General features: G+C 39.7%; 1 protein-coding gene across 1 annotated transcript in view; it reads left to right on the forward strand.

Moving 5' to 3' along the window:
* Positions 1 to 17,488, forward strand: part of LOC149410947 (protein takeout-like) — a 64,700-nt gene extending 47,212 nt beyond the window's left edge. The window contains exons 4-5 of the mRNA XM_089647493.1: positions 3,702 to 3,851; positions 15,997 to 17,488. Of these exons, the coding sequence (XP_089503619.1) occupies positions 3,702 to 3,851; positions 15,997 to 16,151 (305 nt within the window). The 3' untranslated portion in view covers positions 16,152 to 17,488. The remainder of the gene's footprint in view (positions 1 to 3,701; positions 3,852 to 15,996) is intronic.
* Positions 17,489 to 17,496: the final 8 nt, after the last annotated feature.

The following is a 17,496-nucleotide window of genomic DNA, read 5'->3' on the forward strand; positions in this document are numbered from 1 at the left end:
GCGGGGACCACGAAAACGAGCGCATACTAGGCCTCGTATGGGACCCCATAGGTGATCACTTTCTCTACAGCTTCAGGGAGGCAGCCTCAGCCGAGATGATCCCACACCCAACGAAAAGACAATTACTAAGTATTGTCATGAAGATTTTTGATCCTATTGGTTTCGTATCATGCTTGACAATACGTTCAAAAATACTTCTACAAGCAGTGTGGAGATCGAATATAGGTTAGGATGAACCAATTAAACCCGAGCACGCGAATAAATGGTCGGAATGGCTACTACTTCTCAGCCAGAGTAGCGTTTCTATACCACGAAGATGCTTAATTAATAAAAACGGCGATTTTGAACTCCACCTGTTCTGCGATGCATCGGAGTCGGCGTGTTGCGCTATTGCTTATTTAACCGAAAACTCCCAGGAAGGCACACACTCAACTTTCCTGGCTAGTAAATGTAAAGTGGCACCATTGAAACCCCTTTCTATACCGCGCCTTGAGCTACAAGCAGCCCTAATGGCCGCACGATTGGCGGCTACAATCAAAAGGGAAAGCCAAATTCACATAAGAAGAATAACATATTGGACGGACTCAACGACCGTCTTGTGTTGGCTAAGGACAGACCCGAGGACTTACTCCGCCTTCGTGGCCAACAGGCTAGGAGAAATTGATGATTTAAGTGAAATAATGAATTGGAGATGGGTACCTACTAAATTAAACCCGGCCGATATCGGTACAAGAGACATCGAGCCGCCCGACCTCTCGCCCACTAGCAGGTGGTTTTGCGGTCCTGCCTTTATTACCCACCCAGAAGCTACATGGCCCCGTGAAAAGGAGCCAGTCATCCGACCTGATAACCAAGTTTTGGAGGTGAGGCCTCAATTTGTCGGCCTCACAATAATAAAAGGAAGCGGATTACCTCTTATTGAGCGATTTTCATCGTGGCATCGGCTCATACGCACCACTGGATGGGTTCTCCGCTTCATAAGGAGATGTCGGCCGAACCCCAATAAATCATCAGAAGGTCCTCTGAGTGCCGAAGAGACCCGAGGAGCAGAAATATTATGGGTAAAGAAATCTCAAGCAGACTCTTTCGCGGCCGAAATTTGCGCTACCCAAAAAGGCGATACACTACCCGCCGACAGTCGCTTGCGAACGCTAACGCCTTTCCTTGGCCCAGATGGCATTATACGAATGGGCTCACGGTTACAAGCCCTGAAAGGAGTTGCCAGTGGAGTACGGACACCAGTCATCCTGGATGGTGACGAGGCATACACTCGGCTCCTGATCCGCCACTATCATCAAATGGCGGACCATTCGAGCACCGAAAAAACCATGGCGGAAATCAGAGGCAGCTTTTTTATATTGAAATTGCGCACCAACCTTCGCCGAATAGCGCATGAATGCCTCGAATGCCGCATTAGGAAAGCTCAACCACTGCCACCACTGATGGGACCATTACCGGCTGCCAGGCTTACACATCACGTGAGCCCCTTCACGCACTGCGGCCTAGACTATTTTGGCCCTATGGAAGTGACAATCGGTAGGCGTCGAGAGAAACGGTACGGGGCATTATTCACCTGCCTGTCAACCAGGGCTGTACATCTCGAGTTAGCGGCCTCACTAAGTGCCGATTCAGCTATAATGGCAATGCAGCGAATGTCAGCTAGACGAGGCCAGCCCGAATGTATATACTCCGATAACGGGACTAATTTCCATGGCGCTGACAAAGAAATCCGAGACGCGCTGGAATCAATCAGTCGAGACCCCAGAGTACAAAACTACATTGCAACACAAAAAACATCGTGGAAATTTATCCCCCCCCTGTCTCCCCACATGGGGGGAGCTTGGGAGCGCCTCGTGCGCTCTATAAAGAGAGCCCTCAAGTCAACTATGAAAGAGCGCTCACCGAAAGAAGAAACTCTCCTCACGGCCCTGGCAGAAGCAGAGTACATAGTGAACAATCGCCCGCTGACACATGTCTCTGTCGACCCGAGAGATGAGGAGCCGCTAACCCCTAACCATTTTTTGCTGGGATCAGCAGGAAAGCGGCCACACCTGTCACTGTATGCGGCAAAAGAAGAAGAGGTCTGCCTAAGAAAACAATGGCGAATCAGCCAGCAATTAGCAGATATGTTTTGGCGGCGATGGATGAAGGAATACTTGCCCACTATAGCCGCACGTCAAAAATGGCACCAGCCAGGTACCCCTATCAAAACGGGTGATCTTGTGCTAATCGTGGATCCCGCTTTGCCCCGCAATAGTTGGCCCCGCGGGCGAATCATTGAAACAATGCCCGCCGCTGATGGGCATGTAAGGACCGTTCGGGTCCAAACCAACACCGGAGTGTACGTGCGCCCAGCGGTCAAAATTGCCGTACTCATGACGACACCAAACACGGGCCCTAAATCACAAGAGGCCCCCCCACGCCGCCAAAAAGGAACCGGCCGAATGGATCGCCGCCGGACAAAAGCATCCCGTCACGTTCGAATTTGCTAGGCGCAGCCGATACTGCACCGGGGGGAGGATGTATCGAACGCATTACGCAATGCTACCCAAAGGCCGCAAAGCAGATGTCTGACCATGTGAGGATAAGAAAGCTGTATTTACCCGGCCGGCGAGTACTGAGCACAACGCGCGCCAGGACACAGTATTTACGTAGTATCCCCTCCCCGGCTCGAGAGCACTGGGCACATCGCAAGCCATGGACCCAGTATTTACGTAGCATCCCCTCTCCTTTGCCCAGGCGAAGCTAGGCCAAACACTGAACAGCAATGGTCAGCCAATCAGCGCAAAGCCACAATAATGCTAGAAATATTTCTCTTTTCATATATAATTGCGCAAATTAATGTTAGATTTGCGTGAGTCTCGCCGCAACAATGCTAAATAAAAATATACAGGTTGAAAGGCTGGACTCACGTCTATGTTGTAAAGTAATATTGAAATATGTAAACATTAATATTAAGTAGTTATAAGGATTTCCTCACACCAATGTCGGTCTGAGGACCCACTGATTCATATTGTACAATTTATTATAAAAACATTAAAAATGCTAGGGAAAAACAGTTTTCATGAGATGAAGCGGCGTAAAGAGTACTATTGAATAAATAATTTTAATATTGACTATTAAAGTCATATGAAAACACACGAAGCTGCACAAAAATGCACCTCGTTTACGCTGGGCATTTTAGACGCGCGCACACCGATGTGTGCACGCCCCCGCTAGTCCTATATATACTGCGCGTAAAGCGATCTCAACTCTCTCTCTTCCGACATCTACTCTGACCGCTTCACTCTGGACTGCTTCTCCCGCTGGAACTACTACAACCGCCTTTGACTTCTGACCTCTCGCTTCCTTGGACTACCTACTGCTCTTTCCTTGGATACACGACATCACAGCAACCGGAAAAGGCCCTGAACATAAAGCAGCTCACCGACTAGAAGATTCAGCACCCCTTATTTACAGTCAATGTAGAGGACTTGCGTCTGATACAACCCCGCACCCATTTAGAACCCCTTGTTTACAAGTTTCTCACTCCTTACAGCTTTGCACAACAAAACGAGTAAACTCGTCTCCCGCGTCTTACTGTAAAAAGGTGTATGACGAGTTTTCTCGTTTCCCACAAAGAATGTGTTCTGGTGAGTGTTAATTAATAAATGTTTTTTATCTCCACAAACTAATGTATTTGAACATGTTACATATTCCAGATGGGGTGACAGCCGACTTGAAAGGTCAGGTGGTGTCAAAGGTCAAGGACGGAGAGCGCTACCTGCAGGTCAAGTCCCTGGACCTTGACCTCCACGTCAAGACCGTCAAGATGGGCGTCAAGAAGATATTCAACAACAACAGGATCTTGAGTAGGTTGCCTTCGATGATCTAAAAAATATCCAATAAATAATAAAGGCCGGGCATGTTGCTTGAGTAAGAGGAAAGTGGCTGGTTTAGATAATTTGCCTGCGACACTCATGCTCGTAAAATCGGAAATAAAACTGTGCTACACCAGCATAAATTTAAAGTAACTACCTATTTAGCCATTTGTACAAATGCCTAACTTATTACATTTTCTTTTGATTAATATGGCTCCTACAATCTATCAATTAGTGCAGACTTTATAGTTACCTACCACAAAAGTTTTTTGGTAATAGGTTTTTTATTATTTTATGTATAAATATCATCGTGTTCAAGGTTAGCATTTGTTTCACTGTTAGCCAATTTAGTTCCTTTAACATTTTAGTTACTATTTCGCCAAGTATTATTCTCATTGTTCTATTTTAGAGAAATTGCAACCAATTATTGTTAGTTGTTACATAAGAAAAGAATCGTTGAGCAGTAGTCAAAATGGGCAGCAATAGAGCAATTTTGAATAGCTTACTAGGTGCATTCTGTTCTTATAATCTATTAACTGACATTTACACGGCGTTACTCCACTAGTCTCTAGTTTGATAGGATATAGAATATCATTGTATAAAGAAGATAATAAAACACTTATTATTATTATATGTAATAAATATAATATGCATGTATTATACATATATATATATATATATTTATCCCCTCTCGTACTATGTTGATCTCGAGCGACGGTACGCCAGGTATATGTTGATCCGTTTGCATTTGTTGATCCACCCCGGATATGTTGATCCATTACCCAAGCTGGCATACATATGTAAATCCCTACAGATCAACTTGTGTCATCGAGATTTAGCTGTAAGCCACGACCATTTTTCGGTCGCATATACATTTTACACGATTTATTTTGTTGATCCATATATTTCTGAAACTTGACGGCTTGCATGCGTTTTAACTTGTAACCGCCAATTTCGCGCGCGTTGTGGTACTTTTTAGATTCCGTTAGAACATCCATATTCTATGAAAATGACTTTGTACTTAAGAGGATAGACTGCCGCACGCGTATTTATATTGGAATGGAACTTTCGCAAACGTCAAATCCATGCTTAAAACATCTTTTGAACTTGATTAAACAAAAATGTAACTTTAATGCATCATTTACTACGTTTCGTGACTTAGCAGGGGTGCCCGGGTTCATGGGGTGAGATTTGTCTAAGTCATTTTATGAGAGAAATTTTGAACATTGATTGAATCAAATTTTATTTTAATGTATCTTTTACCATCTCTCCGGACGTAAGTTTCTTGTAATGATTAAGTTGAAACAAAGCGTAATATCCATAATATGTGCCTATTAAAATTGCGGCGATTAGATTGGTGAAAATTAAATTTTTCAAATTTTTAATTGAAATTGCTGAAAAAATTATTCCAATTTGTTTTTTATTAAACATGGCTAAAGTCATTTCAAGCACCGATTCCAACCAACGATGTTTTAGTATATGTTCGTCAATCAACAGGAGCCATAATATCTGTACATCAGAGCCCTCGAGAATTATTACAATTATGTGTACCGCCGCCCCGGGAGCCATTTATTAGATAACCAACACCCCTACCATTAGTCACCGCCAACGATTTAGCGAGACAGTTGTTTATTTTTTGTATTTTTTTACATCGTCTCCACACAGCAGGCCCTAAGGAAAATCGTAACCCTCAAGGCCTATGTCATCTTTGTGAATGCTGTGTTGAGGGTATTTTGAAAGAAAGGAAGGACAGTGAGTTTTGGGAAGGAAATAGGTATGGATGGGTGGGTAGTAATCTGGGGGTCAGTGTGTTCGAGTGATAAACATAAGAATCCAACTCTCCTACTGCGTTGCAAGGCGATGCGTTGAAAGAGGATTAATCGATCCGGCCCACCACGCATTTGGTAGGCAAGCGCATCCGCCGCCAAGAACCGAACAAACCTCACCCCATAAACCCGGGCACTCCTGCTAAGTCACCAAACATATCAAACTACTTGAGGTGGCTCTCGACTAGCAATCCGAAGGTCGCGGGTTCAAATAAATTTTATTAAAATTAATTTGCACTATTTTACAATTAGTGTTTGGTTATATCTGAATAGCCAGGTACTCTCCCACCTTCCTCCTCGTCATCTCCTTTGAGGTCTCCTTTGAGGATGCCATAGTCTCACTGGCTACAGACGGGAGCGGTTAGGACTGTATGACTCTGGTGCGGTATTCACACAAGTTTTTATTTATAAAAAATGAAAAAAGAAATATTGACAATATTATAATCAGATATCATATTTCCTACAAAAAGCTACAGCTTGCTTCGAGAAGTTGAATAAAATATTTTTAGCACAAACATGGCAGAAGATGAACTAACACGTGCAGTTTATAGTAATACCAACTAAAAGATAAGATAAAACACTTCAATATAGTTTATTTAAATTTTGATAATTCCTTCATGCTTCATATTAGTGTTTAATAAAAAAATACAAATCATATCACACTACATCTTAACTTAAAAGCAGATATGTTTTTATACACAAAAAAGGTTTATTTGTATATTCTCTGTATGAAAACTATTTTCGTTAAAAAATAATACTGTATTGAAAATGTGATCAGACCAAAATTTCGTTGTTAAGACAATGGACCTGCATACTGGCCGGGATGTGACAACACCCTGATTTGAATACATTTAACCCATATAATAATTAAAATTTAATTGTTTTGTCTTTGATAATCAACGGCTATGGAATTCTACGTCTTGCCACCGCGTTTCCTGATACTATTTATTACTAAACACGGCGAAATATTTCAAAACGACTTATTTACGATTCCAGAATGTACTTTATTCATAATTGTTTTAAAAATTTATCTTTTTCTTCAGACAATTTTTTTTAAAAAGTGCTTATAAAATACGTTTTATTACTTATCCACTGGAGCGATTTCTGCCATATTTTGCCAATATTGTGCAATATCTTAGTTTTACCTCTAGGTACACAATAGAGTGGGTACATATGGAATCTAAAAATATGGGATTATTGATTAAATCTAGGTGGATTCATTAGCTTTAAACCGCATTTAGTAGTTTATATGGTTTCTGTGTTAATGTTTTTGGGGGATGATTATACCGGTACAATTGACCCCGTATTACAACAAAACTCCAGTTTCTGTGAGTACAGCTCCTAAGTTTTATAAGCTCAAGTGCATGTCCGTCCGTAACACTTAGTCAATGTACTTATTTGTTCGTTGTCCTCTATTTTCTAATGTGAAGTTGCTATTTTAATTTAAATGAATATATATACACATTGTTTGGGAATTAAATGACAAAATTGATTTAATATAATAGTATTTGTAACCACCTTGTAGCTGTTTTTTTAGTTCAGCCGATTTCCGGTTATATTGTTTTATAATATTAAATATGAGATGATTTTAAAAGAATCGTCTTTAGAGCTATTCGAAACATTCGCAAAAATCAAATCCATAAAAAAATCATAACTTAGCAGGGGTACACTGTTGCATTTGCTCAGCTACTACGTGGCGGGCCGGATCGAAAGAGACTGGTTGAGGGATACCTTTTGGCCATAAAAATCTAAAATGGCGGCAAAGGGAATAATGTTATATGGTATATTTTGAACTTCTTACTACCTCTCCTGATTACGCTTCGTGACTTAGTAGGGGTAGCCGGGTTCTTGATTATAATGGGTAATTATTTAAAATGGGTAATCACCGGATGATTGAACGCGGTTGGAGATAGCAAAAACTGTCCAAAGAAGCGAAACTCCACAATGGAGTGCTGGTACCTACCCTAATATATGGAAGTGAGGCATGGAACTGGTAGAAGAAGGCTGAAAGTAGACTGAATACTGTAGATATGAGATCCCTGATGCATATGTGCGGTAAAATCATGTATGACGAAATCTATTCTACAGGTATTTTATTAGAGCCTGTTAAAAGGAGCTAGCAGCATTGATCCCCGGACGGACACGAGCGGAACGCACGTTCAAAATAAAGTTGATGTTGTCTTTATGAGAACGGGTCGTTTTTCCAACTCGTTTTTGCGTAAGTCCGCTCGTGTGTGTGTTTTTTCCTCCATATAATACGGGCCTCTTTCAGATCCGCATTAATAAATTCATCCCTACAGCCCCTACCTTAACCCGCCTTATAACGCTGCCCAACTGGGTGGCGACATAGTTTCTCTGTATTTAAAGTGTGAAGACAGGGGCGCTCTTGTGATAGGTGTCACATAAAAAATCATACTTGCGAATTTGAATATAAAGACAAACAAAATGATCATTTTGATGATTTATCCGGTCATCTCCGGTAAGATGTAACAATCGTTTATACAGAATATTAATATTTGAAGTTGAGTTGAGTTGTGCGATTACATTTTGTAAGTCTCCATATTCAAATTCGGCGGTATGATTTTTTTATGTGACACCTTTCACTAGAGCGGCCCTGTCTTTACACTCTAAATACAGATAAACTATGTCGCCAACCGGTTGGGCAGCGTTATGAGGGGGGTTAAGGTAGGGGCTGTAGGAATGAATGTATTAATGCTGGTCTTAAAGAGGCGCGAATTATATGGAGGAGGAAAAACAGATGCTGATAGCTCGTTCCACATGCGAGCCGACTTACGGTAAAACGAGTCGGAGAAACGACCCGTTCATATATAGATAACATCAACTTTACTGTGAACCTGTGTTCCGCTCGTGTCCGTCGAGTATCACTGGGGATCAATGCTGCTAGCTCCTTTTAACAGGCTCTTATAAAATATCTGTAGAATAGACACAGCATACGCACATTTTGTCATACATGATTTTACTGCACATATTTTTTTTTTTTTAAATGAAAGACAAACATTCCCAGGTTACGAATAACCCAACAATGTTTAAAAATCTCCTACTACCACCACAGAAAGCCGAAAATGTTGCTTGTGTTGTGATGGAGGACTTAGCCAGCCGAGGAATCGAACACGCGACGCTCGGGTGAGACCCAAGCGCTATGCCCACTCAACCACTGACCGGTCTCAGGGATCTCATTTCTACAGTATTCTGTCTACTTTCAGCCTTCTTCTGCCAATTCTGTGCCTCATTTCCATATATTAGGGTAGGTACCAGCACTCCATTGTGGACTGCTAGCTTCGCTTCTTTGGACAGTTTTTAGTTAGCTCCAACCGCGTCCAATCATACATTAATTACCCATTATAATCAAGAACCCGGCCTCCCCTACTAAGTCACGAAGCGTAATCAGGAGAGATGGTAAAAGATATAGGTTCAAAATTTCCTACATAACATTATTCCTTTTGCGGCCATTTTGGATTTTTATGATCGAAAGGTATCCCTCAACCAGTTTCTTTCGATCCGGCCCGCCACGCAGTAAATGGGCAAACGCATCCGCCGCCAGGACCTAGACAAACCTCACCCAATGAACCCGTTTTTTTGTTTTTGAATCTTTATTTAGATGTATGCAAATTTTTTCATACATCTAGTAGGAAAATGTAAAAAAATACAAGAAATAACAATTACATTTTAAAAGAAAAAGATAAATACACAAAATTATATTATATAAGATATCTAGGTGACTAAAATAATGTACCCCTGCTAAGTTATGATTTTTTTATGGATTTGTTTTTGCGAAATTTTCGTTTCAATCTAAATACGCATACATTTCTTATAAACAATTCAAGCAACAAACAGTCGAATGAACACGTCATTTTTATTTGAAACGGTACCATCTCACAGTTATTTCATGCGATATTCGACTCTAGAGACTAATACTTTGAGTTCAATATCACAAAAGATTACGGAATCACATAAAACCTTATGATGAACAGTCCACCGATTGCCCCTTGATTGGTCCATTTAGTAAAACCATATATAGGGACACAGATCAACTTTGTCTAATAACTTCTTACCTGGATTAACATACTACGGGAATAGATCAATATATATGAGATCAACATAAGTATGCCAATTTGGGTAGATCAATATATATGAGATCAACATAAGTATGCCAATTTGGGTAGATCAACATAAATTATGCATCCGATTTCCATACAAATTTTGAAAATTTTATTAACAGTATATCAAATGGTTTTTCTGGCAAACTGGCAACATTGATAATTATTGTACCACTGTTACCAATTCATTCAGATGTATTCCACAATAGCCAAGTTATATGGTGTTAAAGGTGGATCAACTTAGTCTAACAACTTCTTACTGGATCAACATACTACGGGAAGAGGTCAATATATATATATATATATATATATTGTCCTCTTCCCGTATTATGTTGATCCAGTAAGAAGTTGTTAGACTAAGTTGATCCACCTTTAACACCATATAACTTGGCTATTATGGAATACATCTGAATAAATTGACAACAGTGGTACAATAATTATCAATGTTGCCAGTTTGCCAGAAAAACCATTTGATATACTGTTAGTAAAATTTTCAAAATTTGTATGGAAATCGGATGCATAATTTATGTTGATCTACCCAAATTGGCATACTTATGTTGATCTCATATATATTGATCTATTCCCGTAGTATGTTGATCTACCCAAATTGGCATACTTATGTTGATCTCATATATATTGATCTATTCCCGTTGTATGTTGATCCAGGTAAGAAGTTATTAGACAAAGTTGATCTGTGTCCCTATATATGGTTTTACTAAATGAACCAATCAAGGGGCAATCGGTGGACTGTTCATCACAAGGTTTTATGTGATTCCGTAATCTTTTGTGATATTGAACTCAAAGTATTAGTCTCTAGAGTCGAATATCGCATGAAATGACTGTGAAATGGTACCGTTTCAAATCAAAATGACGTGTGTTGCTTGAATTGTTTATAAGAAATGTATGCGTATTTAGATCGAAACGAAAATTTCGCAAAAACAAATCCATAAAAAATCATAACTTAGCAGGGGTACACGGGTTCATAGGGTGAGGTTTGTCTTGGTCCTGGCGGCGGATGCGTTTTCCCATCTACTGCGTGGCGGGCCGGATCGAAATAAACTGGTTGAGGGATACCTTTCGACCATAAAAATCCAAAATGGCGGCAAAAGGAATAATGTTATGTAGGAAATTTTGAACCTGTATCTTTTACCATCTCTCCTGATTACGCTTCGTGACTTAGTAGGGGAGGCCGGGTTCTTGGTTATAATGGGTAATTAATGGATGATTGGACGCGGTTGGAGCTAACTAAAAACTGTCCAAAGAAGCGAAGTTAGCAGTCCACAATGGAGTGCTGGTACCTACCCTAATATATGTTGCTTGAATTGTTTATAAGAAATGTATGCGTATTCAGATTGAAACGAAACTTTCGCAAAAATCAAATCAATAAAAAATACCTACTGCCTGGCGGGCCGGATCGAAAGAGACTGGTTGAGGGATACCTTTTGACCATCAAAATCCAAAATGGCGGCAAAAGGCATAATGTTATATGGGAAATTTTGAACTTGCATCTATTACCATCTCTCCTGATTACGCTTCGTGACTTAGTAGGGGTGGCCGGGTTCTTGGTTATAATGGGTAATTAGTGGATGATTGGACGAGGTTGGAGCTAACAAAAAACTGTCCAAAGAAGCGAAGCTAGCAGTCCACAATGGAGTGCTGGTACCTACCCTAATATATGGAAGTGAGGCATGGAACTGGCAGAAGAAGGCTGAAAGTAGACTGAATACTGTAGAAATGAGATCCCTGAGGCATATGTACGGTAAAATAAGTTGATGGTATATCTGGTGCAATATCGCACCAGAGTCCCAACTGCTACCGTCTGGAGCCAGTGAGACTATGGCATCCCCAATTGGGGTTGTTGTGAGACTGAAGATATTGTGAACCTCGAAGGAGATGACGGGGAGAAAGTTGGGAGAGTACCTGGCTATTCAGATCTGGTTGCCAAACACTAATTGTAAAATAGTACAAATTTATTTTAGTAAAATTTATTTGAGCCCGCGACCTTCGGATTGCTAGTCGATAGCCTTACCCCTCGATAACGGAGGCCGTCATTTAGGTACGTTTTAAATTATGTTTTACATTTGAAAGTAGAAGTTTATCACAATTTGGGAGGAGGGTATGTGTACCGCCGCCCCGGGAACCATTTATTTGATAACCCACACTTCTGCCATAGGTCTCCCCAAGTTGTTTGATATGTTTGGTGACTTATCAGGAGTGCCCGAGTTTATGGGGTGAGGTATGTGAGGGGCTTGGCGGCGGATGCGCCTGCCTAATAACTGCGTGGTGGGCCGGATCGATTAGTCCTCTTTCAACGCATCGCCTTGCAACGCAGTAGGAGAGTTAGATTCTTATGTATATCACTCGAACACACTGAACCCCAGATTACTACCCACCCATCAAACCTATTTACTTCCCAGAACTCACTCTCTTTCGTTTCCTTCAAAATTCCCCCAGCACAGCATTCACAAAGATGACATAGGCCCTGAGGGTTACGATTTTCCTCAGGGCCTCCTGTGTGGATATGATGTAAAAAATATAAGAAATAAACAACAATCTCGCTAAACGTTGGCGGTGACCTATGGTAGGGGTGTTGGTTATCTAATAAATGGTTCCCGGGGCGGCGGTACACATAATTGTAATAGTTCTCGAGGGCTCTGATGTACAGACATTATGGCTCCTGTTGATTGACGAACATATACTAAAACATCGTTGGTTGGAATCGTAGCTTGAAATGACTTTAGCCATGTTTAGTAATAAACAAATTAGAATAAATTTTTTAACAATCATAATTTAAAATTTGAAAAATTTAATTCTCACCAATCTAATCGCCGCAATTTTAATAGGCACATATTATGGATATTACGCTTTGGTTCAACTTAATCATTACAAGAAACTTACGTCGGGAGAAATGATAAAAGATACATTAAAATAAAATTTTATTCAATCAATGTTCAAAATTTCTCTTATAAAATGACTTAGACAAATCTCACCCCATGAACCCGGGCACCCCTGCTAAGTCACGAAACGTAGTAAATGATGCATTAAAGTTACATTTTTGTTTAATCAAGTTCAAAAGATTTTGTTGATCTCATATATATTGATCTATTCCCGTAGTATGTTGATCCAGGTAAGAAGTTATTAGACAAAGTTGATCTGTGTCCCTATATATGGTTTTACTAAATGAACCAATCAAGGGGCAATCGGTGGACTGTTCATCACAAGGTTTTATGTGATTCCGTAATCTTTTGTGATATTAAACTCAAAGTATTAGTCTCTAGAGTCGAATATCGCATGAAATGACTGTGAGATGGTACCGTTTCAAATCAAAATGACGTGTGTTTCTTGAATTGTTTATAAGAAATGTATGCGTATTTAGATTGAAACGAAAATTTCGCAAAAACAAATCCATAAAAAAATCATAACTTAGCAGGGGTACACGGGTTCATAGGGTGAGGTTTGTCTAAGTCCTGGCGGCGGATGCGTTTTCCCATCTACTGCGTGGCGGGCCGGATCGAAAGAAACTGGTTGAGGGATACCTTTCGACCATAAAAATCCAAAATGGCGGCAAAAGGAATAATGTTATGTAGGAAATTTTGAACCTGTATCTTTTACCATCTCTCCTGATTACGCTTCGTGACTTAGTAGGGGAGGCCGGGTTCTTGGTTATAATGGGTAATTAATGGATGATTGGACGCGGTTGGAGCTAACTAAAAACTGTCCAAAGAAGCGAAGCTAGCAGTCCACAATGTAGTGCTGGTACCTACCCTAATATATGGAAATGAGGCATGGAATTGGCAGAAGAAGGCTGAAAGTAGACAGAATACTGTAGAAATGAAATCCCTGAGGCATATGTGCAGTAAAATCATGTATGACGAAATGTGCGTATGCTGTGTCTATTCTACAGGTATTTTATAAGAGCCTGTTAAAAGAAGCTAGCAGCATTGATCCCCGGTGCACCGTGCACGTGCGTGATACTCGAGCGGAACACAGGTTCACAGTAAAGTTGATGTTATCTATGTATGAACGGGTCGTTTCTCCGACTCGTTTTACCGTAAGTCGGCTCGCATGTGGAACGAGCTATCAGCATCTGTTTTTACTCGTCCATATAATTCGTGCCTCTTTAAGACCAGCATTAATAAATTCATTCCAACAGCCCCTACCTTAACCCGCCTCATAACGCTGCCCAACCGGTTGGCGACATAGTTTCTATGTATTTAACGTGTAAAGACAGGGGCGCTCTTGTGGTAGGTGTCACATAAAAAAATCATACCGCCGAATTTGAATATGGAGACTTACAAAAACTTCCGTCTGGAGCCAGTGAGACTATGGCATCCTCAAAGGAGACCTCAAAGGAGATGACGAGGAGGAAGGTGGGAGAGTACCTGGCTATTCAGATATAACCAAACACTAATTGTAAAATAGTGCAAATTAATTTTAATAAAATTTATTTGAACCCGCGACCTTCGGATTGCTAGTCGAGAGCCACCTCAAGTAGTTTGATATGTTTGGTGACTTAGCAGGAGTGCCCGGGTTTATGGGGTGAGGTTTGTTCGGTTCTTGGCGGCGGATGCGCTTGCCTACCAAATGCGTGGTGGGCCGGATCGATTAATCCTCTTTCAACGCATCGCCTTGCAACGCAGTAGGAGAGTTGGAATCTTATGTTTATCACTCGAACACACTGACCCCCAGAATACTACCCACCCATCCATACCTATTTCCTTCCCAGAACTCACTGACCTTCCTTTCTTTCAAAATACCCCCAACACAGCATTCACAAAGATGACATAGGCCTTGAGGGTTACGATTTTCCTTAGGGCCTCCTGTGTGGAGACGATGTAAAAAAATACAAAAAATAAACAACTATCTCGCTAAATCGTTGGCGGTGACTAATGGTAGGTGTATTGGTTATCTAATAAATGGCTCCCGGGGCGGCGGTACACATAATTGTAATAATTCTCGAGGGCTCTGATGTACAGACATTATGGCTCCTGTTGATTGACGAACATATACTAAAACATCGTTGGTTGGAATCGGTGCTTGAAATGACTTTAGCCATGTTTAGTAAAAAACAAATTGGAATAAATTTTTCAGCAATTTCAATTTAAAATTTGAAAAATTTAATTCTCACCAATCTAATCACCGCAATTTTAATAGGCACATATTATGGATATTACGCTTTGTTTCAACTTAATCATTACAAGAAACTTACGTCGGGAGAGATGGTAAAAGATACATTAAAATAAAATTTTATTCAATCAATGTTCAAAATTTCTCTTATAAAATGACTTAGACAAACCTCACCCTTTGAACCCGAGCACCCCTGCTAAGTCACGAAACGTAGTAAATGATGTATTAAATTTACAATTTTTGTTTAATCAAGTTCAAAAGATTTTTTTAGCATGGATTTGACGTTTGCGAAAGTTCCATTTCAATATAAATACTCGTGAGGCAGTCTATCCTCTGTAAGTATAAAGTCATTTTCATAGAATATGGATGTACTAACAGGATCTAAAAAGTACGACAGCGCGCGCGAAAAGTTACAACGCATGCAAGCCGTCAAGTTTGTCAGAAATATATAGATCAACAAAATAAATCGTGTAAAATGTATATGGCACCGAAAAATGGGCGTGGCTTACAGCAAAATCTCGATGACACAAGTTGATCTGTAGGGATTTACATATGTATGCCAGCTTGGGTAATGGATCAACATATCCGGAGTGGATCAACAAATGCAAACGGATCAACATATACCTGGCGTACCGTCGCGCGAGATCAACATAGTACGAGAGGGGATAAATATAAATATATATATATATATATATATATATAAACCTTCCGGAAGAAATTCTCTAAATGATAGTGAAAATCCTATCAAAATCCGTTGCGTAGTTTAGAAGAACTAAGCACACAAACAGACAGACGCGGATAGCGACTTTATTTTATACTATTTAGAGATATGTAGCTTCTCTGACTATAATAATAAATTATCTAGCTAAATTAATGAGACTGCACGTTAATATGTAGTTTATGTTTGAAATGGTGATGAATCGACTCCGTGGCATAAAGTTGTATAATTGAAAAAACAGACAGAAGCAGATAGCGACATTATTTTAGTATAATAGAGATGTAAAAGCCAAGCTGGGGGTAAAACCAAATAGAATATATTTATTTGAATTTTTTTCTTCTTTCCAGTTGAAGCCACAAATCTTTTCTTGAGGGAAAACGGCCAAGAAGTCCTGAAGGCGATGCTGCCCCAACTGAAAACCCAACTGTCCAAAGAATTCATGAGGATTGTGAATCAGCTGCTGATCAATGTTCCCGTCTCGCTGTTCTACGTCGTGGATTGATTCAACGACGCTTTATTAATTAACAACAAGTGCAATTTAAATTATAACTATAGTGTTAAGTTTATTGTTTATTGATAAACTTGTCGAATTCCGCTTCAAGCTTAATATGCAAAAAATATATAATAGCACTCGGTCTCAGATTAATTACTACAAGAAAATATATAAATAGCACTCGGTCTCAACCATAGACATATGAATATTAGTAGACCTGCCCTAAGTGATTAAAAGCGTATTATTCCCCACTCCCCATACCGGTTCCATTGGAGCCGGCTGTGCTCGCGTATGGCCTCAAGTGAATTTAGAAAACGTGACGTCATCATTCTTGTGCGAACTATGGTCGAGGCATCATCGGTTCATTTTACGAAATAACACGGCAAAATGGTGGCTTGTGGTATGAAAACTTGTAAAAATAGATGTGAAAAAGAGAATAAACCCAATTGTCGTATTACATTCCATATATAAGCATTATTTTACTTTATTTTAAGCATATTCACATCGTATAATATGGATCAGTTGTAGAAACATATACTATCACATCGAGATACGTCTGGACGCGAAACACAAAGCTGGTTGGTTGCTGGGAAGTAAATTTTGAACATTTATAAAAGTGTCTTAACTAAATACGTAAACGAAATATTCGACTCTGAAAATAGAAGAAATTTATTTTGCCGAATTTGGACTTCGCAAATTTGTTCATAACGTGGCGAGTAATTTGCGCTCCCATGTAAAAATGTCTATTCATTCAAAAGCAGATTTTACTTTTAAGAACTAAATGGTGATATTATAATGCGAGATGCCTATATACTGTCAGATTGATTTATTGACGAATCACAGTCAGCTTTACCCCCTTCGTTCTTCAACAGTTGATTTTACCCCTCATCTTTAATTTCTAGTCTATATATTCATATGTCTGTGGTCTCAACTTAATTAATACAAGAAAATATATAAATAGCACTCGGTCTCAACTTAATTAATACAGGAAAATATATAAATAGCACTCGGTCTCAACTTAATTACTACAAGAAAATATATAAATAGCACTCGGTCTCAACTTAATTATTACACGAAATAACTATTTATGTTGTGGGAGATTGTAAAAGATGCATTAAAGTCAATGAAAGTAAAGTTCTCAGGTTAGAAAATACGCATAAATTATTAAAATAATCCAAACAAACACCCTGAAAAGCTATTTAGTTCGACTTAAATACGCGTAAACTTTACACAGAGAACTTCAAATCAAGTGTTTTTTTAATGAACCTGCAACTTGCAGCGGAATTCAACAAGTATACCTTACTATTTTATGTACGCATTACCGATGTTTGATGAATAAAATTTCTTACTTCTT

This window comes from Hesperophylax consimilis, chromosome 26 (genome assembly GCF_061612785.1).
Source record: "Hesperophylax consimilis isolate HC1 chromosome 26, BYU_Hcon_1.0, whole genome shotgun sequence".
In the NCBI taxonomy this organism is placed as follows: domain Eukaryota; kingdom Metazoa; phylum Arthropoda; class Insecta; order Trichoptera; family Limnephilidae; genus Hesperophylax; species Hesperophylax consimilis.